Source organism: Armigeres subalbatus, chromosome 1 (genome assembly GCF_024139115.2).
Source record: "Armigeres subalbatus isolate Guangzhou_Male chromosome 1, GZ_Asu_2, whole genome shotgun sequence".
Lineage (NCBI taxonomy): Eukaryota > Metazoa > Arthropoda > Insecta > Diptera > Culicidae > Armigeres > Armigeres subalbatus.
In genome coordinates this window covers 248848397-248864331 of record NC_085139.1, presented here as the reverse complement: position 1 = coordinate 248864331, position 15935 = coordinate 248848397, and the positions used below count along the sequence as shown (strand labels likewise).

At 42.1% G+C, this 15935-nt stretch overlaps 1 protein-coding gene across 1 annotated transcript; it reads right to left on the bottom strand.

Annotated features, from left to right (window-relative positions):
- Nucleotides 1–2930: 2930 nt before the first annotated feature.
- Nucleotides 2931–5674, bottom strand: LOC134212589 (F-box/LRR-repeat protein 4). The gene is made up of 3 exons (XM_062690586.1): nucleotides 5050–5674; nucleotides 4068–4984; nucleotides 2931–3972 (listed from the first exon to the last, which is right to left on the bottom strand). Exons 1-3 carry the CDS (start codon nucleotides 5341–5343, stop codon nucleotides 3183–3185), a joined length of 2001 nt encoding a protein of 666 aa, XP_062546570.1. The 5' UTR covers nucleotides 5344–5674; the 3' UTR covers nucleotides 2931–3182.
- Nucleotides 5675–15935: the final 10261 nt, after the last annotated feature.

The following is a 15935-nucleotide window of genomic DNA, read 5'->3' as shown; positions in this document are numbered from 1 at the left end:
TTTCGCCCACCCATTTTAAAATCTTCATTTCTCGTAAACTAGTTGTTGAAAACAGTTACAGTTAAGGGTTTTCCATACAAGCATCAATCAATCACGAAAAAACCTGAACTTTAACTGTTTCCAACAACTAGTTTTCGAGAAATGAAGATTTTAAAATAGGTGGGCGAAAACTGGGGGAGGGTGATTTCTGGGTGTCTTCACCCTATTTGTTTTCAGGTAAATCGGACGTGAAGATTGTTTACAATGCTAGATTTCCGCAAATACCGAAGCAGCAATCACACTAACACAATTTCACTTTAATTTTTTACGGGTACATACAAACATATTCACCAAGATTTTTAGTAAAAGTTACGTGATTTGCAGGTGAACATTACTAACATCACGTAACAATCGTCGTTTGTTCAAGACAGATCAGTTACGTGATTTTTCACGTGAATATGACGTGATGATTATTGAGAGTGTACGTCAGATTACTCGGCGCTGTGTGAAATGCTTCAGAAGCAATCCAACTGATGCGACGCAGATAATGGGTAACCTTCCCACATCCAGAGTTGTGCCTTCACCACCATTTGCTGTAACCGGTGTGGACTATGCCGGTCTTCTGGATTAGGCAAGGTTTACGACGACCCGCGCTCGTTAAGGCATACATAGCTGTATATGTCTGTATGGCCACCAAGGCCGTACATTTGGAGGCAGTTTCTGAGCTCAGTACCGACGCCTTTCTGGCGTGTTTGAGGAGATTCATTAGTCGCAGAGGGTGTATTCAACAATTGCACTCAGACAACGCTACCAATTTCAAGGGTGCCAACAACGAAATGCATGAGCTCTACAATCAGTTTCGTTCCCAGCAAGCGGTACAGCGTATCGAGCAGTTTTGTCATGCACGAGAAATCGAGTGGCATTTCATACTAGCTGACGCTCCTGAATTCGGAGGACTTTGGGAAGCGGCGGTTAAGTCCGCCAAGACGCATCTTAAACGCATAGTAGGTAACGTCAAGTTGACATTTGAAGAGTTCGCTACACTGCCGTTATACGCATAACTGTACCATGTACATAGAAATCCCAGCAAACATGGGACAAACATGCGTATGACGACAGTACAGTACTAGCCGAAATTGAAGCCGTGATGAATTCACGCCCGTTGTTCGTCGTATCCAATGATCCCGCCGATCCGTTGGTTATAACTCCAGGGCATTACCTTATTGGCCGTCCACTTACCGCAATGGCGGAACCATCACTGGAAGATCTAAACGCCAATCGTTTGGATAGATGGCAGCATTTGCAGCTCTTACGTGAACACTTTTGGCGTGCTTGGAGCCGAGACTATCTTAACACGCTTCAGCCGCGAAAGAAGAATCTTCGAGCCATGCCAAACATCCGTACCGATATGGTAGTCCTGCTCCACGATAGGAATCAGCCTCCTCTCTACTGGAAGTTAGGGCGAATTTAGGCGGTATATCCTGGCGACGATGGACTTGTGCGAGCGGTCGATGTGGTCGCTGATGGTTCAACTTATCGACGTCCAATAACCAAAATATCCGTCTTTCCCATCGAAGACAATCACCTAGATCCAGTTCCAGTTGTTGAGGTAACTCAACCGGGGGGAAGATGTTCGGCGCCGCACCGTGGAGTTGCCCCCACAGACGATGATAAACTGGAACGCCACTGATTATTGATGACGTTCACAGTCAGCTAACTTGAGACAGCGGAAATAGAGCAGCGCGACACCATTCTCAAGCTATGAAAGAGCGCGAACAGGACGTTGGTTTCAGTTTGTACACGACTACCAACCGATCAACACGCAGCAGCAAGTAGATGATCCTAAGAAGAAGAAAGTGAAATTATTAATTACAATAAACGAAAGTGAGATTGAAAGTTGAACTTCACGTTTTTCTATGTGCATTAATTCCGACCTTATCTATACAGTCCGCTAACAGTCCGAGTCCGAACAGTTAGAGTGTTTTAGGCACTGCAGTCACCCCATGGCCTCATCAAGGGAAACACTATGAAGGTCCCAGGTGGTTCAGTTTACCAGGATAGGCCTTCCGGGAACAAAGAAGTGTTTTGTGAGATCGCGATGTGGTTTATTTGCAGGCCATCTATGCCTTTCTTTGCTCGTCTGACATCAAAGTCTAATACTTCCATTTTTTTCTTGTCTCTGTCTCATTGTTCCGTGTACCATGAAGCTCTGGCCATTTGGAAGATGCTCCCTGAAGAACCAAAACCCGAGCACGACGCTACGCCAAACCAAACATGACATCAAATACCCGGATAAGCAGCTGAAATACCTCATACCTAAATCCCAACCCTCAACTCTAACCTTGAGTCGCCACGAGTATCTTGGTCTTTGTCCCTTTCCCTTACTAACTGTTGATAATAGATAAAAAAATCATCATCAATTCCACCGAGCAACAGTTAGAAAACATCGCACGCAGTCATTCTGGTCCCAGTTAGCAATAAATGTACCTATCTATTAGTCTCGAATAAACTTTGCCACGTTCACGTCGGTCGATCTCCCTCCGTCGGGTGTGCATTTAATCTTATGTACTGTGTTGCAGTATTGTGAACATTTAGGTTTAGGAAAAATAAAAACCACTTCTAATCGTCTATGTTGGGTTTAAACTAATGTGCGTTATCCGAAATCAGTGAAATTAAGTTTGTAATTAACAACATGTGTTTTGACAAAAATCGACTAACTATGTAGTAAACATATCATCTATTCGTAATAAAAGGGAAACTATGACTGTTATCATCAAACTGGAACAAGACACAATATTAGCTCTAAAATTGTTTTTAGTTTTTATTGGGGTTTTTGGCACTTCCTTAGCAGAAAATGCTGGAAATCTTTACTTTCCCTGCCAATCTATAACAGTTTTAGTAAATTTGGTTTGCCTCTCTAACATTCTTTCAAACTTAAATAAATAAGAAAATTCAGGTCTTATTACTTTAAATCTATTTAATAACCTCGTTTTCGGCTCAATCGTATCGCCATACAGACAATTCAGTCGTATAAATATAGATAAAATACCTATTACTCTGTATGCAAACTCTTCTCCTCGCGCAGTAAATACGCTTTTCCTACGAATCACATAGTAAAATAAATCTCTTCATAGAACACAGGATGAAACGAAAATTCAGGAATGCTATGACCAACTATTAAAAATATCTCACAACCTTCGAGCTCAAAACTCCGATCCACGCGCCGCCGCAAAGTCCACAAAGCTGCGCTTGATGGCCACATCGAAACAATCCCGCCACAGCGCAATCTGCAGGTTATCCAAATTATCACAGAAGCTCAAATCCAGCAGTTTCAGCTTACGGCAGCGGCACAGAATCCGGTAGCACATCTCCGTTGAAATGCCCATGATGCCCATCAGGTCCAGCTGTTCGAGATTCTCGCAACTGTTGGCGATCACCTCCAGGTCCCGATCGGTGAGACCCCGAATGGCCGCCAGGAAGAGTTTTCTCAGCCGCGGGCAGCTCTGGACCAGCAACCGGATGGATTCCCCCGGCGAGGGTTCCTCCCGGAGGCACCACCCGAAGTCGACCTCCTCGAGGAGGGTGCACTTGCTGAGGGCCTCCAAACCAAGGCAAGTTAGCGAGTGGGACTTCCACATGTCCAGCGAAATCAGCTGCCGGTTGTATTTGGAGATCTGGAGAGCGATGTCGTCCATGTTGACGTCCATGGAGCAGAACGCCAGGTTCAGGTGGCGGAGGTGTTCGTTCCGCGCCAGCACGATCAGAAGCGCGTCGGTGTTGATGATGGTCCGATTCAGGTCCAGGCGTTCAAGGTTGCGGAAGTAGTACAGGCCGGAGAAATCTTCCACCTCCGGGTGGTAGTTTTGGAGAGTGAGCTCTCGGAGATTTTCGAAACAGTGGGAACCGATGGCTTCAAGGCAACTGCCGGTGGAGAGGAACTTACACGAGTCCAGTCGGAGGTGGGTCAGGTTGCTGCCGCAGATGGCAAGAAATCTATAAAGGGTGGTAAAGAAACAAAATAGTGTATTCAAGATGTGGAATAATTGAACCAAAAATTTAATACAACCACATAAACCATCGATACTTACTCTTTAAAATCGGTGGCTGTGAGTTTGTTGAACGAGCCGCACCACGACAGATCCAGCTTCTTGGTGTAGGCACATCTCTTCTTCAGCGACTCCAGCAGCGTCGTCGAAACACTGTTCCAGTACGGCTTGAGATTGATTTCCGCGTACAGTAGAGAATTCACCGCCACGATCTGATTGAACGTGCGGCAAACTCGTCCACATCGATAGAGCGATTTCAGATCCAGAAAGGACATCACATTAAATAGGATTTCGTAGGGCAGCTGGTCCAGCGTCAAAACGGTGACCACGGAACTGGTTTCGACGTTTGACGGCTTACTGTGACCGTCACTCTCCGATTCGGTAGAAGATTGTTGTTGATTCAATCCACGCACGAACTCGTCTAGCCCATTGCGCAGAAAGTCCTGAAGGATCTCCTCCCGATTGGCAGCCGGGACCGGGCGGAATCTCTCCAGCTCAAGCTTCTTCTGAATAGGACCCTTTTCCACAAGTGAAATCAGTTGTTGCTTTCCTCTAAGATTTCCGCAAGGCACAAACTTTTGTCCGATCAACAGAACCGCGTCCAACTGAGTCGAATACTGCAGATGGAAATGATTGAACTCCAACCGGATGTAACGAGTTGGTTGTGGACATTGTTTCAACCGCGGAGAGAACACTCGAGCTTTGTTTCGTTCGACCACCAAACAACTTTCATCCGCTTCGCAAACGTCCCACAAACAGACCCATTCCTCGGTGTGTGCCCAAATGCGAACCAAACCTCCCGGGTTGTACGTCTCAAAGATGTTAATCGATTCTGGATAGACGAGTTCCTCGAATCGGAGCAGAATGTAATCATCCACTGGAATCCCATCGGAGACGTTGCGGGTACTGAAGTCTCTCTGTGCCGAAGGTGCCAGTTTCCACCACGGTCCGTAAGTACGCTGCAATTCAAACAGAATCGGATTATCATCATGCAACTTCTGCTAACATTAATTTTATAACATACAAAGGCGAATGTCTCCGGAAAATCCCCATAATCCGGATACTTGGACGGTTTCCCGGTCACATTGTAGGCCGTATATGAAATGCTCGTATCGCTCCCGTACTGGGAACTAAAATCCACCACATCCTGCGCGTACTGATTGATGGTCACCAGCCTTCCCCGATTTCCGACCCCATCCTCGACGGCGCCACCACTCAGCTGGAAGAACACATCGTCCTCCGTGTCGTCTTCGGTGTTCTCCGCGTAGCTGCTGGATTCGTCGCCATCGGTGGAGAGATTTGAGTATTCGCTCAACATTCTGCAACTTCTTAACTTCCAATGTCACACTCGTGGAATACTAATCGATCGATCACAGCCAGGAAGACAAACTTTTCTACCCTAATTGGATTTGCCTTCTATGAATAGAAATTTGTTCTACGCTCGGTGGGAATTATTTCATCATACTCTTCTAGTTATGATTGTTTTCGATCACTTATAACAACGCTCATATCAATCAATGAAGAGGCAACAACAAATAACAAAGTTTTTCTTCAAAAATTACACATCATACAATGGCGAGTGCACTTTTCACGGTCAAACTCGACAAGAAAAAATATTTTGCTTCTCTGATGACTGTGAACAAAGTATGGAAAACAAAATAAAGCAATAATAATAATAACAAACCACCTACACAACGCACACATGCGTATTGTGGGTGAAGTCAGCCCATAAACTGATCGGCAAAGTAGTTTCTATCACATCACAGTATACCTTATCTTAGAGCAACTTCACCAGTGATACAAATCATCGATTTAAACCATATTTTGGACCAATGTAATAAATTGACCTGCTCTATCCAGCTTTCCACGCTAGCCATAATGGCGGCTGCTATAAATGATTCTGACAGCAACTGCTTCCGACGCCTAACTGATTCCGACGCTGACCCGTATCTCAGCAACCAATTCACGTTGTTTATTTACTGAAAAACTATTTTCAATCGAGAAGGTAAATTACTGTGATTAGGTATCTAATTGAATAATATTGTATATTTTAGCATGGAAGCACGAAAATAAGTTACTCTACGAAAGTTTACGAGTCCAGCCACATTTGTGTTGGCAGATAGATGTAGAGGACCTTCTTTGTATGCAAAATTTTTGAAGAAAAACCACAATAAAGTTTTTAAGCGATAGTGGAGTTCTAATTACAGATGCGCTGAAAACTGCTTTGATTTCCCATCAGCTACCAATCTATAAATTATCACAAAATGTAGACATCCTATGATGGCATATTTGTTCGCTTAATTGTTTAATATACATATAACGAAACATGAAACCGTCGATCTGCATAGGTATTCAAATGGCTCAGGTCATATTCTTTTCTGGTTTATACTTTTCTTGAAGCTTCTTTTATATGCTTGAATTACTATACGAAATGGTGATAATATTACATTTTACCATATAAAAATATATATAAAAATAGAATTAAAAAAGAGCGGGTTTTGTATTTAAATTCTTTTTGTTGAAATTACAATCAGGAAGTAGTTGTATGTAGGTATATTGAAGAAATGCTTTTCAATTTGAAATTTGTTGTGTTATATATTTAATTTATTTGCCAGTACAGGTAATTATTAGAGGACTGTTCTTTATGTGACTTTTTCTTTGTTTTGGCGTTACATTGAGATTTTTTTTGCAGGTAAATTAAATGGTTACTTGTGGTGTGTTTATTAAATTGTCCACTGTTAATTTTGATTAGAAACTTCTTCAGGCCTGCGGTAAAATGCGTGGCTACAAAGGAAGATCATGCTGGCCATTTTTGGGTTGAATATTTTGAGGCGAGAATATTCTTGACTTCCCTGAACATAAAAGTACCTTTGTGTTCGAATAATAGTATACAAATTCAATTATCATGGGGAAATGTCTGATCCTCCCACTTTTTTCTGTTCCTGCAGAACTATCAATGAACGATTGAGTGTTGAACACACCTGAAACAAACTTCACAAAGCGTAAAAATATGAATGAAAGGGTCACGATTAGATCGGAAGTCAAGTAATTTTCAGAAACTAGAACAGAACTAGATCGGAAGTCAAGTAATTTTCAGAAAAATTCACTAGTTGCCTAGATTATTGGCGTGGTGCATTTTGAATAGTACGGAAATGTACTGCAGTGTTTCTGGCTTCAATGTATTTAACACTCTTCGAGTGCTCGCCGTACACGAAACGCCAAATGCTAAAAACTCACATCAGTGATCAATATTCCAAATCCATAGTTTTATGCTTCAGTGTTTCGATGTTGAGACCTAAAAGTAAGAACATTTGATATTAAATTAGCATAAACGCTGCACTTTTTTGCCCAAAGTCTTTGTGTTTGCTTTTCCGCGATTGAAAACCGTTTTTCCTTCCATCAATAAATAAACAAAGTGAATTGGTTGCCTAGATACGGATCAGCGTCGAAATCAGTTAAGCGTCGGAAGCAGTTGCTGTCAGAATTATTTATAGCAGCCGCCATTATGGCTAGCGTGGAAAGCTGGATACCACTTTTTGAGATGGTTGCTGCGGATATTTCAAACAAACGGAGCATGAAATGAAAAAGGATAAAATTTCTGTATCCTATGTCTGGTAGCAATGTAAATAAATACTAAGGTATGGAAATTCATATCCCAAGTAACAATTTTCATGCTTGTTAGATTTATTTAATTCTTATAGCGGATTTATGACAGCAGTCACCATGGCTAGTTGCTCAGATTTATTAGCGATCTTATTGCTATCAATAAACCTCTAATAAATCTATTCGAAAAGCTTCAAACGTCAAATGCCGACTGGTCTTGTTAGCAGCTCTACGGTTGTAACGAAGAGCATAATAAGCGAGATAATAAGTCTAATTTTCAAAGCTTGATCAAAGCCATAATTTTGGGTCGTAATGTGGTCAAATGAATAACCCCAATAAGAATATTTACATTGCAAAGGGTTTATAACGGTGTTTAATAAGAGCAACATTTTTCTGATCGAAATCTATGATGGCCATATTGGAAATGGAGAACCATCCTCAAGTCAGTGAAATTTATCACTGGAATTTATGATTAGACGGTGTTTTCGTCGCAAAAAGACACATTTTTGGTAAAGGATATAAAAAAACAAACATATCTGGGTGTAATATCAATTAGTTTAGCGAAGATTTACGTTATTAATATTATAATAATTTTAAATTCATTGCCCAAAACTATATTATTTTGCGGGCGCGTAGTGCTTAATCTCATTTTTGCACTAGCTTTCACTATGAAATCGAGCGCGCACCTCGTTTCCATGAAAGTACATTGGAGAAAAACTTAAAAAGTATTATTTTGTAGTCATCCTCATCATGATTTTCATCAACACTTTAGTTTGTTATTATTTGTTTGTAAGATTTTGTTTCTCTTTTTCAAAGCAAATTTTTGACAGCTGCCGCAACCAAATTCCCTTTTTGCGGGCGGCTTGAAACGGATTTTATATACTCTTATAAGAGGTTTATAGTGGTAATCTAGAGAGGGCCACTTGGACATATCTTACTCTTATAGTGGTCATCAGAAGGTAATCCTGTAGTAATGGGTTTTATTGTCATTTCTTGTAATTCGATCTTGAAAACCATTTCTAGAGCGGAATAAAACTTGAAATGTTACTTGGGATATTCAAGACAAAATTTTCAAAACGACTTATCTGCTTTTGTAAACAATGATTCAAGCGACGATTTGACGAATTTGATGGCTCTCCCACGCAAACCAGCACCATCAACAGGTAGTGGAAACCTTCACCTACCTATTGGTGGTTTTGGTTCGCGTGGGAGAGCTATCAGATTCGTCTAATCGTCGTTTAAATCTTTGTTTGCAAAAGCAGATAAGTCGTTTTGAAAATTTTGTCTTGTATTGTGTGCGTGCCTTTCGTGTATGACGAAAAAGCTCATTACTACATTCGAACGAGCTCCCATAAGAAGCCGTGCAAATATGTACGTCACCATTTGCTGTTTACATTTTCTATTATCCACTAATACGCTTGCATTTGGTCTTCTTCCTCACTAGGGTGGCTCAAAAAACACTTTTTCAAATTGTTTGATGGGCCCTCTTATTCGGTTCTATTTGATGTCCTGATGCCATAGACAAAATTTCAGCCAAATCGGTCAACGGGGCGGGCGGTGCTAAACTTTTTGGAAGTTTATATGGAAAAATGTATGCAGAAACATCCAAAAACAGTGATTTGGAGTTGTACGGCACAATTTACGATCAAGAACAATGATACTTATTCAGTTCTTGTAGAATTAAATACAGAATGTTATGCTGAAAACCGCGAGAAGATTAGAGTTTATTAGGCAAAGATATTTGCATTTTACTGGAGTGTTGTAGGAGTGAATTTATTTCTTTTCAAATGTAAGCCACTTCAGAGAAATGCTAATAACATAGCCGGGCAAACTCTAATCTTCTCGCGGTTTTCTGCATAACATTCTGTATTAAATTCTTAAGGATCTGAATGAGAATCATAGTTCTTCATCGTAAGTTGTGCCGTTTAACTGCAATTCACTGTTTTTGGATGTTTCTGCATACATTTCTGCATATAAACTTCCAACGAGTTTAGCACCGCCCAAACGTGGACCGATTTGACTGAAATTTTGTCCAGAGCATCAGGGTATCAAATAGAACCGAATAAGAGGGCGGCCCATCAAAAAAATTGGAAAAAGTTTTTCCCATACTAATTTGAGCCACCCTATTCCTCACCTTCTATCTATTCTCATTGGTCTGGTACTGGGTGGTGCGGATAGAATCGATTTGGTTGTCAAACTGAAGCCAAAATTTTCTATTGTGCCGAAGCCAAACATTGAAGATTGTGGTTATGTTCGTTTTAGATCTTATATTGAGAACTGGGTGCTGCGGATAGAATCGCTTTTCTGCTCTCAAGCGAGTAGCGGGATATTTTGAAATCAATCCCACTAGCAAAATTATTTTGCAGTTACTCGGCTGTCAAACATTTCCCGCTCTTCGAATTCCTTTTTACATGCTGCATGAAGGCGCACAAATGCGCGAGACTCTACATGACTTCACGATGGTGTACATACATTCTTGCTCCAATCAGCGGCTGAATCTCGTGAAATCTCGTAACGAGTGCTTTTTAGTTGCATTCCTACTAATTATCCACTCGAAATATAATGTGAATATATTTGTTACAAAAAATGCAAAACTCAAACTAAGTTTATTTTTATTTTTTTCCCCAAATAATAACAATACTTCTCAATAGGTCTGGTAGTATTGACGATGGAAAAAGGATTGCAGAATGGTAGACATTTTTGCCTGCCATGTTGTTGATCAAGCATTCAGAACAAAGCCGTGTGGTGGTTATATACGCACATGTGATCAATTTCCTAGCCCACGATGGTTTTCCGTACAGCAATTTTACACCGTTTAATTGGGTCCTAAGCCCTAAGCCCTACCTCGTTTATGGTTGCAAACAATAGTGCATCGGTCAAGAATACTTGAACCGATGTTATTAAAATTCTGGTAAAATTCTAAATCAGTAAAAAAAATATTTTTGTGTTTAAGACAATTTAAGGCAATATTTGGACTGTGCAGCATTTTAGAACGAACGAACCATCCGCCCAAAACGTCAGGCCCATATATTAACTGTCAAAGGTTGAGTCAAGTGCTCTGCGGTGTTTTGCTAGTGCGTTTAAATTAGAGGCCTGAATAAGAGAAACGCGGATAGAAATAGAGGCCTGAATAAGAGAAACGCGGATAGAAACTATGACTCTGCCAACACTGCATTCAATCTTCTTCATCAAAGAACAACACATGAAAAGGAAGAAATGGTTTATGTAGATAAAGTCTCACAATCCTCTATTTTATGTGTGCACATCACATAACAATAGAATCCAATGAACAATGGAATTTCATTTCATAATCTATAAATGACTTGCATATATTATTGCAAACTAATGTAAAATACATTCAATTTTGTTTATTTAGAAATGGCATAAAATCGAATTTGGCCGTTTTCAGTATTTGAGCCAACATTTTGACTGCTTGACAGGACTCCTGCTCGATTGGCTGCTGTTTTTTGACAGTTCGATTGGCGGCACATACCTATCCGCGTTTCTCTTATTCAGGCCTCTAGTTTAAATCATATTATTCCGTCCGTCAAATAAGACCGAAAACGCCGAGGAAGCATTTTTCAACTATTTTTTGAATTTCAAATTAAACAATGATCCTTTCGATTTTTGAGTCAAAAGAAAAACAAGTCGCCAACTTCCTATTGTTAACATCTCGTGGATAAAGGGCGGGCTCTTCTCCCCATCTATTGGGTCAATCTGGGAAACGAGGGCTAGATTATATTATTGTATGTACGAACTTTCTTCTAAAAGGAGATTCTCTATTCATCCCGTGGATTCGCATAAGTGTCTCTAAATTAATGATTTCGTGCGTGTTACTTCTACGTGAAGTTAAACGATTTACAATGATATGGAAATGCTAATATCATCTTCCAAACTTGGACGTACATGTTCATGATAGCATTAGAGGCGAAAGTATAGAATTGATAGTTCCGTTAGGATACGGCAGGCATGAAGAATGTTTTTATAGAAGTCGATTTGAAAGCCATGTGCCATCACAAATATTGCCCTCCGCTCGCTTTCAAATCGACTTCTATAAAAACATTCTTCATGCCTGCCGTATCCTAACGGAACTATCAATTCTATACTTTCGCCTCTAATGCTATCATGAACATGTACGTCCAAGTTTGGAAGATGATATTAGCATTTCCATATCATTGTAAATAAGTGTCTCTGCTTATGGAACCACCCCACCCATTTTTGGCCCTTCATACAGGAGTTTGATGAAATACAAACAATAATATACAGTATACCCCCGCTGATCCGACAAATGTATGGCCGGACTATCGGGGTTTCTCTCGTTAATCCGACTGTCAAATCCATACAAATGAACCAAAACAAAATCACAGCACAAATTTGAAAACTGACAGCATAATGTGTTTAAATGGGTGTTGATACTTTTTAATCCGGAAAATTCCGAATTAGCGAGATCCGGACTAACGAGTCGTTGGACTAGCGAGGTCCGGATAAGCGGGGGGATACTGTAATCATGATCAAATCGTTTGTCAGATATGGCCAGTGCTATCGGCAGGTGCCTTGCCACAATAGATGGTAGTATCATCATCATCATCATCAATTGATTTTGTGTCAAGTATGTTTAATGAGCTGCAAAATGGTGGGTTGACATCAAGGAAGGAGCGCCCAACAGAGCTCTGGTCCCCACAAGTCCCTATCTCACGCTTCCACGGGTCGTCCGATGACAAAAGACCGCCAGCTAAGGGTTGTGTACTTAGCTGGTAGTGCAGCCTGGGCACTGTTGTCCTTCTGACATCAGCTAGAGTGAGAAGGTACGCCTCGAGCGTCTGTTCACCAGGAGGTGCGGCTCAAACAGCGTCTGCCTGGTACCCAGCGGCTGATTAACGAAATGCTGTATCGCGTCAGCTATACCTAAGGTGGCAGCCCCATCATCGCGATGTAGGTAACGCGACCCCGGTAAGGTAGCTTACTGAAGCCTCTTAAATACCACGAAAAATGGAGATAGAAGAAAAAGAGAACGTTATTTTTGGCAACCGACCCGGCAACGAAATAAGGACTATGATTGGAAACTCGGTACCTGGAATGTCAGGACCAGTACTGGAATAAGTCGTGATCGTCATAAGACAGAGAGCAAAGCGCCTTTTTCTATTTCAGACGACCAAATGAAAGAATCGTGGGTTCTTTGATCAATTTCTCATGAAAGGCTGTCATGAAAGGATGTTATGTTTTATTTTAAAATTTAACTTTCTAAGTTATTTCAATAGATATATGCAAAGAATAGTGACTAGTCGATAAATTAATCATATTCCATCAATTCACCGGGTTAAAAGTGGTAATAAACACATAAATAAAGCAGATATTGAACACTTTCATGCTCTGTCACGGGACAAATATTTTTTGAGATTTTTGAAGCATGCCATTCATCGTTCGCGTTTCTATAGATATTGAAAGGGGCAGATATGTAAACATCGCGTGATATCTCTCATTGAAAATGAGAAATTCCAGTACTGGTCAGGACCCTAAATGAACCTGGACGAGTGAGCCTTTTGGCTCGCGAACTGCAGAAGGTTGGAGTGAACGTGGCTGCTATTCAAGAAATCAGATGGCCTAGATCCGGAGAACGTGAATTCCGAGCCGTGGACCCCACGACCAATACTGCATTCAAGTATAACATCTATCACAGCGGCGGTGAAAAAGCAGAGCATGGAGTTGGTTTCGTAGTGATGGGCAAGCAGATGAAGCGAGTGATGCGGTGGAAACCCATTAGCGAACGAATCTGTGTGTTGAGAATACGGGGCAAATTCTTCAATTACAGCCTAATCAACGTTTACGTACCGACAAACGATAAATCCGACGACGTGAAGGACACGTTTTATGAATGTCTTGATAAAGCCTATGGAGAGTGCCCAAAGCATGACGTGAAAATTGTTATCGGAGACGCTAACGCTCAGGTCGGTAGAGAGGACTTTTTCCGTCCCATAATCGGTAGGGAGAGCCTTCACTCCGCTACCAATGACAACGGCCTACGGCTAGTAAATTTTGCTGCTGCCAGGGGGATGGCCATCAGTAGCACCTACTTTGCACGAAAGAACATCCGAAAGCACACCTGGAGACACCCAAATGGTGAAACTTGCAACCAGATAGACCATGTTCTGGTGGATGGGCGCCATTTCTCGGATGTTATCGATGTGCGGACATTCAGAGGTCCGAACATTGACTCTGATCACTACCTCGTTGTCAGTAAAATTCGATCACGGTTGTCAACTGTATCGAACGAAAGATCACAGCGAACGATGCGTTACAATATCCAGCGATTGTCGGCGGAAGGAGTATCGGCTGAGTACCGCCAGAAGCTCGACGAACGGATAAGTGCAATCAACGTTAGCGACAACATCAACGATCTATGGGAGTCGATCCATGGAGCGGTGAGCACAACAGCACGAGAAGTGGTAGGCACTGCACAGAGGCGACCCAGGACGGGTTGGTTCGATGTGGAGTGTCAGAGAGTGACAGACGAGAAGAACGTTGCCAGAAGCCGGATGTTGGTGTCAGGTACCTGATCGAATAGAGATCGGTACAAGGAAGCAAGAGCAGCCGAAAAACGAACCCACCGCAGGAAGAAAAAAGAGTACGAAGAACAAGTTATTAGTGAGGCGCAGGAAAAAATGGAGCAGAACGATATGCGGAGGTTTTATGAGTCTGTCAATGGCGTGCGGAGAAAGACAGCGCCATCTCCCGTCATGTGCAACGACCAACAAGGGAATTTGCTGACAGATAAAACTGAAGTGGCTGCCAGGTGGAAGCAACACTTCGAGACTTTGTTGAATGGAGGAAGTGACGGTGCATCGGTGAACAGAATAAATATTAGCGACGATGGACAAGCTGTGGAGTCACCTACACTAGATGAGGTTAAAAAAGCTGTCAAAGAGCTGAAAAACAATAAGGCTGCGGGGAAGGACCAGCTCCCGGCTGAACTTCTCAAACATGGCAGTGAGCAGCTTCATGAAGTTCTGCATCATATTATGTCGAAAATATGGGAAGACGAGGAAATGCCTGCTAGCTGGTTGGACGGCCTCATTTGCCCTCTCTTTAAGAAAGGGCACAGACTGGAGTGCGCCAATTACCGAGGAATAACCCTTCTTTAATTCGGCGTACAAAATTATGTCCCGTATCCTGTTCAACAGATTGAGACCGCTTGAAGAGTCCTTCGTCGGCGAATACCAAGCAGGTTTTCGTGAGGGCCGATCAACGACGGATCAAATGTTTACCCTGAGACAAATCCTTGATAAATTCCGGGAGCACAACTTGCAGACACATCATCTGTTTATTGATTTCAAGGCGGCGTACGATTCAGTGAAACGGAATGAATTATGGCAAATTATGCTTGAACATGGTTTTCCGGCGAAACTGATACGGCTGATTCGTATAACGTTGGACGGATCGAAATCAAGTGTAAAGCCCCAAACGCAATACAACGGAACGGCGACGGAAACGGAAAATGTGACAGTTAGCCTATATATTTTCTGTCTAATTTGCCGTTTCCGTCGCCGTTCCGTTGTATTGCGTTTGGGGCTTAAGGGTTTCGGATGAAATATCGACGTCATTTGTTACCTTAGATGGATTAAAGCAGGGTGATGCACTCTCGAACCTACTGTTCAATATTGCGCTCGAGGGAGCGATTAGGAGAGCTGGTGTGCAAAGAAGCGGTACCATTATCACAAAATCGCATATGCTCCTGGGATTTGCGGACGATATCGATATTATCGGAATTGATCGCCGTGCCGTGGAAGAGGCTTTTGTGCCTTTTAAGAAGGAGACAGCGAGGATTGGACTCACGATCAATACCAGCAAAACGAAGTACATGGTCGCTGGCAATCAACGTGGGTTCATTAGTGGTGGTGGTAGCGAAATGGTGCTGGATGGTAAAAATTTGAAGTGGTAGAAGAATTTGTGTATCTTGGAACATTAGTGACGTGCGATAATGATGTTACCCGCGAGGTGAAAAGGCGTATTGCAGCTGCAAATAGGGCTTATTACGGACTTCGTAACCAGCTTAAGTCCCGTAGTCTGCAAACGAAAACAAAACTCGCGCTGTATACTACTCTGATTCTTCCGGTGGCTTTATACGGCCACGAGACATGGACGTTAAAGGAGGCTGATCGGAGAGCTCTCGGAGTGTTTGAGCGTAAGGTGCTGCGGACAATACTCGGCGGTAAACAGGAGAACGGTATCTGGCGGCGTCGCATGAATCATGAATTGTACCAGGTGTATAAAGGGCTGGATATTATTAAGCTTATACACCACGGCAGACTA

Coding starts and splice junctions, on each gene's coding strand:
- LOC134212589 (XM_062690586.1), bottom strand. CDS start 5,343: ATGTTGAGCGAATACTCAAATCTCTCCACCGATGGCGACGAATCCAGC. Junction 4,985..5,049: donor TTCCGGAGACATTCGCCTTT/GTATGTTATAAA, acceptor TTTGAATTGCAG/CGTACTTACGGACCGTGGTG. Junction 3,973..4,067: donor ACAGCCACCGATTTTAAAGA/GTAAGTATCGAT, acceptor CACCCTTTATAG/ATTTCTTGCCATCTGCGGCA.